This window comes from Cygnus olor, chromosome 4 (genome assembly GCF_009769625.2).
Source record: "Cygnus olor isolate bCygOlo1 chromosome 4, bCygOlo1.pri.v2, whole genome shotgun sequence".
NCBI classification, from domain to species: domain Eukaryota; kingdom Metazoa; phylum Chordata; class Aves; order Anseriformes; family Anatidae; genus Cygnus; species Cygnus olor.
The window spans coordinates 39,916,753-39,932,250 of record NC_049172.1 but is presented as its reverse complement, the minus strand read 5'-3'; the positions used below and the strand labels follow the sequence as shown (position 1 = coordinate 39,932,250).

The 15,498-nt window shown below is 35.8% G+C and overlaps 1 protein-coding gene across 8 annotated transcripts in view; it reads left to right on the top strand.

The window, feature by feature from the left end:
• The window catches only part of PCDH10 (protocadherin 10), a 39,686-nt gene extending 26,003 nt beyond the window's left edge, over positions 1 to 13,683 (top strand). For 2 of the 8 annotated variants that reach the window (XM_040556003.1, XM_040556006.1), the window contains exons 5-7: positions 1,203 to 1,295; positions 3,240 to 3,314; positions 5,654 to 7,244. In XM_040556003.1, the coding sequence (XP_040411937.1) occupies positions 1,203 to 1,295; positions 3,240 to 3,274 (128 nt within the window). In that variant the 3' untranslated portion in view covers positions 3,275 to 3,314; positions 5,654 to 7,244. Of the gene's footprint in view, positions 1 to 1,202; positions 1,296 to 3,239; positions 3,315 to 5,194; positions 5,623 to 5,653; positions 7,245 to 8,636 lie in introns of those variants that run through there. The other 6 variants (XM_040556004.1, XM_040556005.1, XM_040556007.1 and 3 more) reach the window with 6 other exon arrangements.
• The last annotated feature ends 1,815 nt before the right edge of the window (positions 13,684 to 15,498 follow it).

The window sequence follows — 15,498 nt, the reverse complement described above, 5'->3', positions numbered from 1 at the left end:
AAGATAAGATTATTTGTCATATTCACTAGATTATGGTCAATGCAGTATCCACCACTGTCAAATTTGACTTGACTGGGAATCAGCGTCTGTTGAAGTGATTTAAATGAATATGGGCAGGGAAATGTATAATGCATTTAATGCAAGACAAAAGGAAGGACAATCTGTGTGGTCACATGGCTTACTCAATGTGAAAGATAGCTCTTTGGCATAATCATCTTTGTTCCAGAAGTAAAGACAAATTCTCAAAGGATAGATTTCAATGGGCTGTGGAGTGTGCTTACTTAAATAAAGGCAAGTCTCTTTCTAGCAAAGATTCACTGCAACAATTGCTAAACTCTTGCATTTTGGCCTACTTCATTTATTCACAGCCTGAAGACCTAATACTCACAATTTATTTTGATTTGAGGTGAAATCTGGGTAATTGTGCATGTCAGTCCAAATGCTGCAAGTTTATTTTAGAAACTATTTATATTTTGTGTTTTGCAGATCCCATAAAGAGTATTTCAGTCATGAGTCTTTATTAGAGACAAATTCTGCTTACATGTTTGCATGCAGGAGCTTCTTCTGCCTTGCCTATCTATCAGATGTCAGTAATGGCCAGACAGAAAGTGGCCTCATTCTTGGCTAACTCCCTTGTAGGTCTTTAAGAGTCTTCAGACCTATCACATATTTTACATATGCATGTATACATAAGCACATAAACAATGGCCACTAGAACCAACTGACTCACTGACAAGGCAGAGTTGGCCTTTTTTTCTTTTAAGGTACAAAAGTAAGTATGTTCCATCTTCCTTTTTTCAACTATTTGATATAATGCAGAGTTAATAAAAACACAAAATGGGTGAAATGTAACATGGGCATCTAGAACACCAGTTATTTTGTGCAAGTGTGCTCTACAGAGTGCATAGGTATGAAGCACATAATCTCTTAACTAAGGATTCGATAGTGAAAAAAAAGACTAATTCATGAGGAAAAGATATCTGATAAAATTATTATTTTCATATTTGTGTACTAAAGTACAATTGGACTGGTTAAGTCAATCTCTTATAATGCCATTAATGGAGTTTTCATAAATTTTATTAGCAATGCTTTAAAATACTTCTTTGAGTAATAGTTGATTTAAAAAAAAACACAAAACTTTATGGATTGCAAAAGATACTGAATTGAGACCTGCAATGACTGGAATACTTTTTTATCCACAGAACGTGGGTGGCAGCAGAGTAATCTTCCCCATCCTACATCCCCCAGCCCCAGCCGTGTGTCTCACCCTTTACCTGGATACACCACTACAAAGGGTGAGGGAGCTATAGTAGTTACTCTGCATTCCCGTTCACTTGTTGACCTCTTTCCAAAAATGTGGTTGCTGATAACTAAATTAGAGCTCCACTGAAACAGCCAGGTTGTTTTGTATAGGATACCTTCTACCACTACTTAAATTGTGTTCTCTATTCAGTTGGGCTGAGTCAGAACAGGAATGTTGAATTTGCAGCCTGTTGCTTGTCACTAGTATTTTCCACTCTTGGCTCTGTCAATGCCAGTGGGACTTAGTGAAGGGCAATATTTCATCCGATATAATTAACATATAGACAGTAAGGCAAACCATAAAAATATGAAGAAAGTCAAAGTTAATGCAAATTTAAAACTGACATTGCCATAATGTATCTGAGGTAATTAATTGCTTTAAAAATTATTGTTCAAGCGCAAGGTACTCGCTGTACAGCCTGAGTAGCTGGGCTGTTTCTAAGTGGAATACAAGGAGATTACAGCCTTCTGTAATCTCTGTATCAGTTGCATGGGGGCCTCCTGATCTGCATAAACATGACATTGTGAGGCACACATTTTATGCAGAGGACCCAAAAGAGAAAAAATGCATTGAGCGCTTGCATAGAAGCCTATCTGAACGCCCACGGGAAGTTAAATAGCACTTGGTTATTGTGCTAGCTTAGAGAATTTGGATCTGCAATAGCAAGATGACAGTTTACGTACTGTTTTTCCCCCTACTCTCCAGTTGCATAGCTTTATTTGTTTTAAAGAGGACTCTTCTAGGTTGAAGTGTATTCTTTCTCCTGTGTGGAGGGGGATCAGTAATGTTTCCATAACAGCAGCAGCATATATGGCATTCCATACCCTTTGGAGATTTTATTAGCTAGGGATTCATTGGGATCTTTAGACTGCTGGCACTTGGGGGAACTCTGCAGTCGTTCTGTTACTGCAGATATAATACTGTAGGACATTATGGAGCTGCTAAATATAGCACAGAGAAAGTGACAATAGTTATAAAAGGTACAGCATGTGTCTTCTTTTGCTGCTTGGGTTGCCAGTAGTGGAGGGAAGCAGTGGGCCTTCTCTCTGTTCTAGTTAGATTAGCTAGCAATGCTAAGCAGGAAAACTCTTTTATTCAGAGAGTTTGAAGGTCTTCCAAGTACAAACAATCCCTTTTAGGGATTGCCAGAAGAGGAAATGTATATAACTGTATTCATGGCTGTATGGCTGTAAGTAGTCTGACATCAAGTTTGGATGCAATAGGATGATTCACAACAGAGTGGAAGGAAGATATCTTTATAAGGGCTTTACAGTATTTTCTGTTTGTTTCTGATCCATAAGCTAGGAATAATCATTGCATATTTTATTTTCTATTTTCTGTTTCTTACGTTAGTGTTTTTCATTTCTTTTTCTGTTCATCTACCACTGATCTCTTTACATGTCTTCTCTCATCAGCCTGCACAGAACTAGCTCACCGCTGAGACTTACTAATGCGTATGGAGGGACAATTGAATCTTAATGTATTTTTGCTGTGTTCTATTTCCTGTTTTTATTGAAATTCCATACAAATTTTATGCATTAAGCATTCTTACTGTAACTCTCAAAACCTTTGTTAAGGTCTTTGGAGAAGAATCAATAGTCAGTACAGCATAAATCGCATACCCTAAGAATTTTAATTGGAATGCTTGTGATTATTTAATCATCTTGTTCGCCTCAAACACTGTTAGAATATATTAAAAAAAAAAGTGTAATTACATTAATGGAATTAGGAAACAGCTCATCATTAAAACCCTTTTTCTAACATCTATACTCGCACAGACTTGAAGCTTCCCTATGCACTTGGTTTGAGAGTTTGCAACAGGAGAGAAAATAGGGATGACAGAGAGAGCTGGGATCTCAGAGGAGAATTAGGCACCAGAAATTATGGTGTTCTTGTTCCAGCTCTTACACTGACTCTGATACTTCCATTTCTATAGCGTTTGCCATCTCTGGATCTCAAAGTGGATTATAAAGAATAGTGATTTAAACCTTCCTGCACCTCTAGGAGATAGGTAAGCAATATTATTCCCATTTTACAGATGGAGAAATTGTGATGCAGAGAGGCTTAGTGTTTCTTCTTCAAGTTTACTTATGAGCACACATGCATGCACACACACAGAACCAGAAATAGACCAGAACTTTTATTGCCCTCTGTTTTAAGTGAAGTCCATCCTCCTTTCCATTTAACCTCTCTGACTTATATTCCCCATCTGTAAAAGGACGGAAACTGGTATAGGCATGGAGAGATTTTCTTGCACATAAATCTCTGAGCAAACACAGAAAAAAAAAAAACAAAACACAGAGGACAAAACTCACTCGAAATCCAACGCATTTTGTGTGTTGGCAGAAGATATGTTAGGTTTTGGGTCAAGTGCTTTTGTAGGTGGGGAGAGTGCAGGTATTCTGCACCCTGACAAGTAAAATTTAATTATTTTTATAAAATGGCTTGATTATTTTGTAATATAAGCACATTAATAAAAGTTTAAAGTTTTAAAAATGTACTGGCAAAATATTAAACCCATCAAGTAACTCAGTCTCTATGTTATCCGAAAGAAAATCCTAGACAAACTGATTTTGCTGTGTACCTCAGGTGCCAGGTCAGTAACCCCAATGCGCTGTGGCAGGCAGGAAGAGAAGGAGAGTAGTGCTGCATGAGAGCAGCAGTGGCTGTGCTGCATGTCTGTGTACGCAGATCCCGTGAGAGTCCTACTGTGCCTGTACTGCAGTATGAGGTCCTCAGTGGCAGACAGCAATCTAGATACTCTGCTTACCTATTTACAAGAGAAGTGAGATTACTAATGAGCTTTTGGAGAAAGTGTTGAAGATCAAATATAGATCTTGTTACTGCTGTTACTATTACTGGAGTTATTGTTTCTTGTTATATTTTAAAAATATACTTATAAAATTGTCTATAAACTTGATTGGTCTGATCATATAAAGCAGCAAAAGGTCTGTCTCATTAATCTTAACCAGTGTTAACAAAATCTTGCAGGAGCTTTTAAAAATCCTTTCACATTCTGCTACTAATTTGCTACAGAATTGAAACATTGAGACCAGAATATATTAGTTGTTTTAATTTTACTGTTAATAACACATCTGGCAGGTGTCTGTATATTGAACAAATAGCTTACAAATAAATGTTCGTCACATTTTTCTGCATGCATCCTATGGGATAGGCAGGCTAGATCAAACAACCACACAACACCCATGTTAACATTTTCCTGTAAGTAATCCAACTTCATTGTGATACAGTAGATAAATTGCATATTTTTATTGGTGAATGTGTGTATATATATAGTGAATAATATGGCTAATGTATATTTTTGTTAAATGGAACGGAGACTGGATATATTTGTGTAGTTTGCATGCAAGCATCAACGTGTATATATGGATGATTTAGTTCAAGGATTCATTATGAAGTTAAGATTCCTTTTATTTTAGTTGTAACACTTCATGGCCAGAAATATACTGAATTTCAGGTAGAGAATTTGGTTGATTTGGAGCTTAGGTAAAAGCTGATTTTATCATTGCAGCTTTCCTAAATAATAATAATGATGATGATGAAGACAGTGGTGATAGCAGTGATAACAATACTTCAGCAAGCAAGCCAGTTCCTTGTCTCGACTCCATGTGTAACTGAGATCAGAATTTAACCCAGGGTCTTTCTGAATGCTAGTACAAATCATTTGTTACCTTTGCTCCCAATTACAGTTAAAATAGCCAGTGTCTTGAGGTAATATAGATCGCACAGCTGGTGGATTAGCTGGTGGGTTTGCTAATGCATTGACCTTCTTCATCTGTGTAACATGAGTTAATTTCCAGGCTGACAGTAAATGCTGAAATTTGAATTGTAGCACTAATGCACCATTTTTTCATCTCTCTGTCAAACCAGACTAAAGGGTCATTTGGTGATGAGGATAATGGTTCACTTTGAAAGGGAAGGAAAACCGGCTTCTGAATCTGGGGGATTCTAGATCTTGCTTCAAATAACAAGATGAACTAGGAAAAAATAGGCTTGGAAATTCCAGTAGTATTGAACCTGCGAGTCTGACTATTTGCCGTGTTCTTGTACTGGTGCTGCATAGGCACACTGGAATGCTTGCCCTGACATGTTAGACAGAATAATAAAACAGCATGTGAAGTTTGGTTTTCAGACTATCAAGCCTCAAAAAGACTTTTCTCTGAAAAGTGAATCAACGTTAAACTGTTTGCTACAATGGGAACATTAAGCGGCAGTTTGTGACAAGTTTTGATTGTTTCTCTACACTCTAAGAAATACTAAACCTAAGAACTGTTGGAGACTGATTTTTTTCCTTTTTCTCTCAGAAGTGTCTTTTTTTCTTTTCTGCAGCACGGAAAAGGATATGCTAGTCACTTCTACAGGACTTACCTGAAGCAGCATGATTTGCACAAAAGTCGACCAACAAAAAGCATCAACTTTCAACTTCATTATCTTGGCCATCCAGTTCTGTCTAACTGAAGGATTTGTGTGCTGTTGGAGACATCATGGCCAACAATAGGACCTAATTGCTCTCAGCAGGCCTGAGAAATGAGTTGAAATGTGTAGAACTGTAGAAACTTTAGAGGCAACTGATCTTGCCTCTCTGATCAGTGTGTGCCTGTTTACAGCACTATATATCTTTCTCTCTCCAAAATGTCACTGAGCCCTTTAGATGTTTATATTCACCACAAGAAGCCAATCGTACAGATAAAAGAAATGTGCATTATAAATGCAATATCACTGTTTTAAACTTGACTGTTTTATATTATTTTTGTGTGATCAAGTGTTCCCCAAACTATTCCAACTTTACAAGAGAGATTGTGATCATGTTCTTTTCACCCGTGGGTCTCAAAAATGTTGTTAATCTGAGGACCCACAAAATTATCAAAGACATTCTGTAGTTTATACACCGTGTTGCAAAGTGTTTACTGTACTATTTCAAAGCTTCTAAATAAATATAAAATATATATATATTATATTATATATAATTTTCCGAAAAATGTGGTACAACTTAGTTGATTTTTAAATGGATTCATACAGTCTACACCATACACTAAAGTGAGAAGGTAATTCAGGGTTCCTAAGCTATCCTTGCTAAAAACAAAAATAAAATAAACCTTTAATAGTACTTCCCCAATATTCGTATTTTGGTCAATCCTGTTTTTCTTGTTTAAAAAAAAAAGCTGTAAGCAACAACATTTTGTCTAAAAGTTGTAATGATTTTTCAATGCCAAAGATGCAGCTGTCAATATTACCAGAATGAGCGCTATGTACTATCAGAGGTATAAATCACTCTCCATTATTTTGATTATATTTCTGTGGTTTTTAATTTGGAATCACAAAATCTTTTATAAGGCTCTATAAACTCACCTGTATATGTTGTTAAAAAGAACACTGGGTGTCTGTACATTTTGCAATGTAAAATATAATGTAAGTGAAGTTAAGTATTTTAAGAAAATCATCCCAAACTCATAAATATGCATACATACATACACACACACACAAAAAGCGCACATCTCTCTGACATAGTTTTGTGAAACTATAGAAATATATTGCATAAAAATATTTCTCTTGTGGCTAGGAATAGTTATTGATAGAATTCAAATTACAAAGGCAACGTACATGCCAAACTATTGACTCTTTTATCACAAGGCAGGTTTGAAATTAGGAACATGGCACATTCTCAGCTGACCCTTCTCCCACGGGAGTTTAAAAGGGGTTGGCTACCATCTCTGTTGGGAAAAGGATTAAGCCCTTGCATATAATCTTTATGTTCTGTAACAATTATATGGTTTGAAATGGTATCTTAGAGCATTTCTTTTCTATGAAGTATTGAAAATGGTAAACTTTCAAAGGTAAAGTTACAAATTACGTTCATGTCCATGGAGCTTAAGTACCGTTTACTAAATGTAAAAATCTAGTAGAATGTTTCTTCTTTTTTTTTTTTCCCTTTTTTTTTGTATTGTGTTTTTTTCCCTGCTGTATCTTAGTATCTGTCAAATATTGAAAACAAATGATACAACACTGTATTGTCAAACAACATCTAGCCAAATTTGAACAAATGCCTAGGGACAATCCAGTATTAAGACGACAAAAAAAGCTCTCATTGATTGCAGTTGAATTTGGATCATGCTGTTATGTATGAATTCTGATATCCCCACCAGTGCTACCACAGGATGAATGTGTGAGAAGCAGATTTTAGCCACTACTATGTGGTTATTGAGTCTGGTTTTCTTCCTTTTGTCATTATTTTTGTTTGTTTGTTTATAATGCCAGTTTCTAGAAGCTAGATAAATCATTCGTATGGAAACCATCCAGCTAAGGATCCAAACAAGACTCCTGATCAATTTATGGGAGCTCTCTGTTCAAACAGCTGGACTGAGCTCTGGAGTTAATTTTACTACTCTTAGCAAAATATGCTTATTAAACACTTTTAATGCATATTTCTAGCACATTTTTATAACTATAAACTATTTTGGGGATCCTTTTAAAAACGTATATGTCATAGAAAACACACATACAAACAAGTGCCAAGAATGGCTATTGATTTGAGAAAACAATAACAGTGGAATGTTTCTCTAGCTGTAGGTAGTGGGGCTTTTAGTCACCTACATGCCTTGTTAGTTTTATGAAGAACAGCAATGATTTTTTTGACATATCTTTCACTTAAAGCCTGTTAAATTGTTGCTTCTGCTTTAAAAGCAAGTCTTTTTCCTCCATGGAACTGTGTTTTCCTTATTTCCAAGTATCTCTTCAATTGTAGACGTATACTGTAATGTTTATTTTCAGTCTTTGGGAAGGAAAAAAATATTTTGTTTTCTTTTTCATAGTCAGTGAAGTATTTTTGTTTGATAAAACTGCCTTCACGTTTGCATACATTTTTTTCTGAAAGACTTAACCATATAAAACCATGTCATTCATTTCCATAACTGAACTCCTTCAGTGAACTATGTATGTAATATACACATCTTTACATGTCTCTTTTTTTTTTTCTTTTATTTTCTTTTTTGATTTATGTTAGATAATAGAGACTTTGGTCCATGTATACACGGACATCCTTCTGACTTCATTGGGAGAGTCTCAGAGGGAATAATGATAGGATACAGAACTGCTGAGGAACAGAAAGTTTTGAAGTACTACATCCTGGGCTCCTGAAATATTTAGACTTTTGCTGATTTCCCTAGATCACTGTGAATTTCAGTATGGTAACATTTGATGACATGAGGTTTAGGCCATATTAGAAAACAGTACTTAGCTGTCGTGTCCCAAGAGAAGTTCTGAGAAGTGTGTATGTCAGGAGAGGTTCAATCTCTTCCCCAATTATATGTTTTAGTGGGGAAGATACCTGATGCATCTAGCCACTTCCCACTGAAATTGAATCATTCAGCATCTCCATGTATTTCATCTGTCATGCTACTAGGTGCCTATCTGCAATGATAGGTATGTAAATGCCTTTAAACATTAGCCTTTTGTATTTGCCTCTTCCTTGAAGCGTATGTGATACAAATGTCTAAGGACTCTGATTTGCATATCGGACAAAAAGCAAACTGAACTAGTGGGAAAATATTTAGATTGAATATTACAGAGGAATATCTATATCCATAAGCTGAAATAGGGAAGGTTCTGAAACTGCTTTCATTAAAGGATTTCATGAATATTTCAAAAAATACCTGTCAGGGATGATGTAAGTGTACTTAAACTTGCCTCAAAGAAAAGGCATCGACTAGCTTCTCAGTCCTGTCATTCCATAATTTTCCTAGTAGGGCATACTGAGCTTCGGATGATGTTATCTGTACACAGCTGTAGGAATAAGGACGGTCTATCCTTCAGTTAGGTATCAGAAGCAATATTTAATGTCTAAATTTGCATAAAATTTATGAACATAATAGAACAAGCTGTCTGTGTGATGAACTTCCTTTGTCGTAAATTAGAGTTTCAGCACAGGACAGTGTTTTATAAAGGAAAACAAAATTAAATCAGATATGCTTTGTTTTGTTTTATTTTGAATTCCTGGTTTAGATATGTAGCAATGGATATCTAAGCAACTTGCCTGTTCAATTTCTTCCAAACCAGTCTTTAGTTTCTTCCAGACTGATTATTCCAAAACTGAGAAATACTAAAATATTTCACTACTTGAAATAAAATTTGGGGTATTTAGTGTAGGTTTTTACTAAACTGCCTACTAAGAGAAAAATAAACATAAAAAAAGTATTTCCAATAATATATTCTCAGCTGATTTGAACAAGGTGTAGTGATTTTTCAACAGTATTGTTGCAAAACTAAGTGGAATGACAGTGCACAGATATATATGATTTGTAAAGATTATGCTTCCTGCATTATAGTCACTATATATGTGTGTGTTGGGGGAGTATGTGTGTGTATATATAATGATAGTTCAAAATCTGGTAAATTGCCACTGGATTTTTTTCTTACAGGAGTAAACTCTTATCAGTAAATGCAAAGAGAAAGGTAGAAACACATTTATGATATTAGAAAATTAGACTTGTCCCTTAGTGTAGAATGGAGTTTTGTATTCAGTATTTGAATTCAGCCCCCTCTTCATGCATTATACCCACAATCAAACATACAATTCAGCATTTGACTTTAAAAATTTTACCTGCTCATAGTAGACTTTTTTTTTTTTTTTTTTTCCTTTAAAGTACTATCATTCCTCAGGGTAAAAGGTGGATAAATAGATAGTCTTCCTAGGCTGATAAATTGTCATTGCAATTTTGCAAGGCTGTTAAATATTTATATGTCTTGTATGGAGAAAGCTGATCATATCCTGCCATTGTTCCTTGTTCAAGTCTTGAGTTCTATGGCATTGGGACTTTTTAATTAAAATCTGTACAAAGGTGTAGGGGCCAAAATGAGCATCTTTGATATGCATTTAGTCATAGCAATTTGATTGCAAAGCATTAGCATCAGATCTCTACGAAGAACAGAAGGTTGTTCATTCTATTTGAAGTAAAGTAAAAGGCAGCCAGTAAGACTTTATTATTATGTTATGCTATGGGAAATTCTGAAACAATTAAGTCCATTGCACTGATCCCTACAATCAGAGCTCAAATTTGTCTTAAAGAACTCCTTCACTTTTTTTGTCTCTAATCTGCTAATCTGTCTTGATATGAAATGGATACATATATACAAACAAATACACACATCCATTAAAATCCATTGCTGAGCATATGTGTTTTTGTAGATATCCTCATATGTAAGAAATGAGCAAGAACTAACTTGGACAGCTTTCTTGAATTGAAACTGTTTTTGAAGTTGAATTTGTTAATAAAGTTCATGATATTGTATGTTGGCTGAGACATCAGGAAAAATGAAGTCTATGTGGGTGTAGTTCTCCAGAAGGCAAATGCTTCATTTAGGAAGCATCCTGTCAAAAATGTGTAAATGTGAGTGCTGGAAATCTTGCTGAGTCAAGATGAAACATACTGTGCTAAAACTTTCTCGTTCTCTGTGTCAGCACTGATTAAAATGTCCTCTGGATGTTAACCACTGTAGTCATTCTGAAGATACCAAAAATGGCAAACAGGGTTCAGATAATGTTTACCAATCTTACCGAAGAGAGATGAAGACAAAAAGGTGAATATGTATTAGAATATTTATTTATATTTTATATTATATTATACAGTAGGGAAAATTCAGTTAAGCCAAGCAATTAATGAAACAGTATGCTTCCAAATACGTGCATTTCAAAGATTAAAGTTCGCCTCATGATCAGCTTAAAAGCATATTTTGGATAACTCATCTTTGAGTTGCACTAAGAACGAAGAGTAATGTATTGTATAACAATGCCTTATGAGAACATGATAAAGTGAATGTAACCATAACAACCTTAAGTTTTAGAAGCCTTGGATTCAAACATTCAGGTTGCAAAACTGAACTGTATTTTATATGCATCAGAGCCTAATTCCATTAAAGGCAATGGTCCAAGCCGCAGTGATTTGAAGGAGAGCAAAAGGAAGTTCTCATTTCTTTCATTATGCACATGCATTTTTAAGCAAGAACAGCTTGCAATAAAATTATTTGACACCAAAAAAAATGGGAAACTTCACTAGCTCTGCTTTTAAGAAGCTGTGCAATCAAGTTCTGAAATTTGGATGTTGCTATATGTCAGTTTAAAACAGACATCGTTCTAGTGATTTTATCTTAAAGCAAAATAATGAAATATATTAAATGACATCTCTGTTCAAATTTCCTGAGAAGACCGAAACAAAAATGCAGTCCTGAAAAGATATATTCATGTTTTTAAAATGCAAATGGACAAAGAATTAAAAATTCATTGAACCAGAGTATTCTCACACCGCCAAACCTGGTGGTTGAAAATGTGAACAAAGCAAGCAAAGAAAATACCAACCCCAACAAGTAATGTTTCCAAAAGTTTTGCTTTGGAAGGTAACAAATTTCCTAATCACATCATCTCCTTTCAGGCCTAGACTGAAAGATGTTTCCTATCAACTTTTCTGGTCTCACTTTTACTTGGGGTATAGACATAGCCTACTGGAGGGTCTCCGTGTGTGGACAGGTGGGGGTATTCCTGTTCAATGAGAATAAAACAGAAAAAAAAAAAAAAAAAAAAAGAGCTATATGAACCCTGATGTCAAAACTAAATATTAATTCCACCTCCATCACTACAGCTATTTTACATATGTATCAGATTAATTTAGAGCAGGAACTTTACGGGATGCTGACAGAAGACCAGTGGTGTGGGACTGTTCCACCATGAAGAAGACAGAGAGTGCTCAGCTTTTCCTAGTCTCACAGATGACATTAATTGGTACTTAAATAGTGCTTTGTTCAGGAACATAAATATCATGAAAGAGAAAGATTTCACCATGAGAGCAATATATTTGTTGTGGCTTATGCTATCTGCAAAAAAAATGATGAATGCAAGCAAACATTATCCTGCTCAAACCCCTGAAGATGAGGCTAAATGATGCCCTTGGAGCTCACAGCTATTCAATTTTTGTTAGAGGCTTGGTTTGATTTATATTCTGACTGGCAACAAAGAAAGAAGCCAGAGAGTGAGTGCTGGAACTAGAAGATAGTTAATTAATACAGTCTAGGGAGAAAATGCAGTATACCTTGTATTGATATAATTAAACCTCACTGAGCTTCTGGAAAAAAAAATCTGTTCAAAAATAAAATTAAAAAAATAAGCAACAAAAAACAGCTCCTTGATACTCCGTGTACACATCTAAATTAAAACAGTCACAGCTGAGTTTAAAAATAGCTGCAGGTGATATATCATAGTCTTTCTTACACTATTGCCAGGGGGCAGCGGGGGGCCAGCCCCCAGCACCGGGCACCTCCTGGGGGACAGGGATGAGCTGGGGCCTGGGGGCAGGGGTTGGGATCAGGCCCAATGAGGGGGATAGAGGTCAGAGAAGCATATAGAAACTTACATTAAGCTTGCTGTGTTTAAATTTGCTTTTTGAATTGCTGTTGTCAGGTCTTGTGTTTCAGTCTCAGGTTTATTTCATTTTATGTAGTAAATCTGATCCAAGAAGTAGCACTTACACTAGGAAATAGCAGGAAATTTACCATTTTCCTTTTTACCTAACTCATTTCCAGACCTCCACTGTTCAGCAATAAAGGTATGAAAAGTCATAACAGAAAGTATTGGAAATCTGTACGGTGTTTTACTGGGCTGAGGAAATTTCTTTCCTGTTTCCATTCTATGTGGAGTAAGCTGGAAAGCACCATTCGCACGCAGACTCGTCAGGTTTTTAATTCTTCGTTTGCAGAGTGAAATCTACAAACTCACTGAACGCGCTGCTAATGTGCACAGATCCAAAACTTTAGGAAATATAAAAACAAAAATCTGTCTTACTTTTCTCATCCAAAAAATAACCTTTAGCAGTGGAAAATGTATGCATAGCTGGAAGTTGAAAAAACATTAATTTCAAAGTTAGATTTCTATTGACTGCTGTTCTGTGTGCTTTATATCCTTTATTAGTAAGCAAAATATACTCCAGTGTTACAACAGATGCCTGTATCACTATCCTTATTTTACTGAAGCATAACTGAGAAATTTCATAATGCAGTTTATTGCAGAGGCGGGAATAGAACCTAGTTCCTAAATCAAAATAATAAGAAAACCCACCACCAACAGTGATTATAATATAAAATAATGTAAGCCCGCATGGGTGCTACAACACTGAGATCTCCCCACATGCAGGTTAATGAGCTAACTAGCAGTCTAGAGAGCAATATGCAATTTGGTGCCCTTGGTCTCTCTGTCAAAAGAATATGTAATTATTCTTTGCAAATGGGACAGCTTCAAAGAGAGCAATGAAGAGCTCTTCATCTTTCCACTCAGAACCTAAATCCTTCTGGATTTGACGATTAGGGAGGGCTGGGAAAAGAAAATTGGGTCTAGATCCCATCATGTAAAAGAAGCATTTGTCCTTGGGGGCCAACATCATGGGTGAATACTATCATCAGTATGGTATAAAAAGGGCCTCCATCAGCACTTCTTCCTCTGGCAGTTTTCTGTTCAATATATGTCTTCCCAGAATACCTAAAATTAGGATCCTTCAGAAAACCCATGATGTTAAAGACTAGGTACCTAAGATTTCCAGAGCAGGTGACATGACTTCAGTATTTTTTCAGGATATGAGAAATCTGTATTCATTTCCCTCTGTCTCAGATAATCCAACTTAGAAGAGTTTCTAATGTATTATCTCCCATTTTGCTTTTCCATTTTACAAAAGCAACTTTTCTTGGTGCAAGAACTAGGCATATGTGGCACCTTCTACAGATTATCACTCATTAAATATAGACTCATTTGCTTGCTCTCCAATGAGTACTTAATATTTTATACAATTTTTTATTCTGCTCAATATGTATTTGTAGCTGGCATGCAGAGTGATGCTAGGCACATTACAGAACCACTAGAAAGCTTGACCTCTTGCCTAAGGGAGAGGGCAAGAGAGCAAACCACATCTGACATGTTAGTCATGTAGATGAATGTTTTATTGGAAAATACACAAGGCATAATGGTGGTAAGGGCAGTCTAAAAATCTGATACTAACAGAAGACATTACTGGGAAGAACTTAGCTGGTATTTACCTGGCGGATGTTGAAAAGTTCAGAGATTCTGGACAGTTGGATATATTCCCAGAAGGTAAATCTTTCCTAAGTCATCCTATAGAGGTCAACAGAATTACTGTATCAGTTAAGCTGGGAAACAACACTTCTTCTTCAGTGTTTCCCTGGCCTAAGTATCTGGACATTATAAACTGGATATATATATATATATATATATATATATATATATAAACATAAACATAAACTTAAGAATAAAATAAAATAAAATAAAATAAAATAAAATAAAATAAAATAAAATAAAATAAAATAAAATAAAATAAAATAAATGAGGTTTATGGAACTGCTGGTATAAAAAGAGGATTTTTTCACCCCTCCAACTCTCTGGAACTACTCTGATGGCCTCAGACGTCCCAGGGCTGTGTCTGATCCCAGTTCCCCTCACTTCAGGCCTGATGCTGACCTGCACCAGGGGCCAATGTCCCAGCCCTCAGCCCCTCTGTGCACAGACAGTGAGAGACCGTTGCTCCCAATTCTCCTGCAATCCCATTACCAATACATGCTTATCCAACCTGTTCTTACAGACTGTTCTGCTGCCAGGCACAACATGCCTCTGTTGTAAAAGAGATACTCCAAAGAGGGTGGGAAAAGGAATTTTGAGATGGGGTTTTATTTTGATAGTTTTATTTCCTTGCTGCTGTGTTATTGTAAAATACTAGAGTATTTAGGCTGCAGAATTATAGCTATTTCAAATAAATCAAACATTTCCTGTGCATTTGTTGTCAGTAATGTTCCTCAAGGTCCTTTTTCTTTCTTCTTGGTCTCGATCTGCTCTTGCAAAGAAAAAACTTGTACCTATAATGGTTCTGTCTCTCCCTTTTCCCAGTTTTCTCTTCCTCCCAAGACACTTAATTTGGCTTGTCAGTAGCTTGAACAAGTAACATAATTTCTTAGCTGTAGGAGACAAATGAAAATAAATTTATTTGAAGAATTTTTTTTTTTTTTTCGGTACGCAGGTAAAATCCTCCTTCAACTCCAGTTTATTCTAAATAATTGGAGAATAAAAGTAGGTTCTCAGTCCAGTGTGTATTTGTGTGATTCTAGTCTACTACAGGTGGACATCTTGCTGTGCT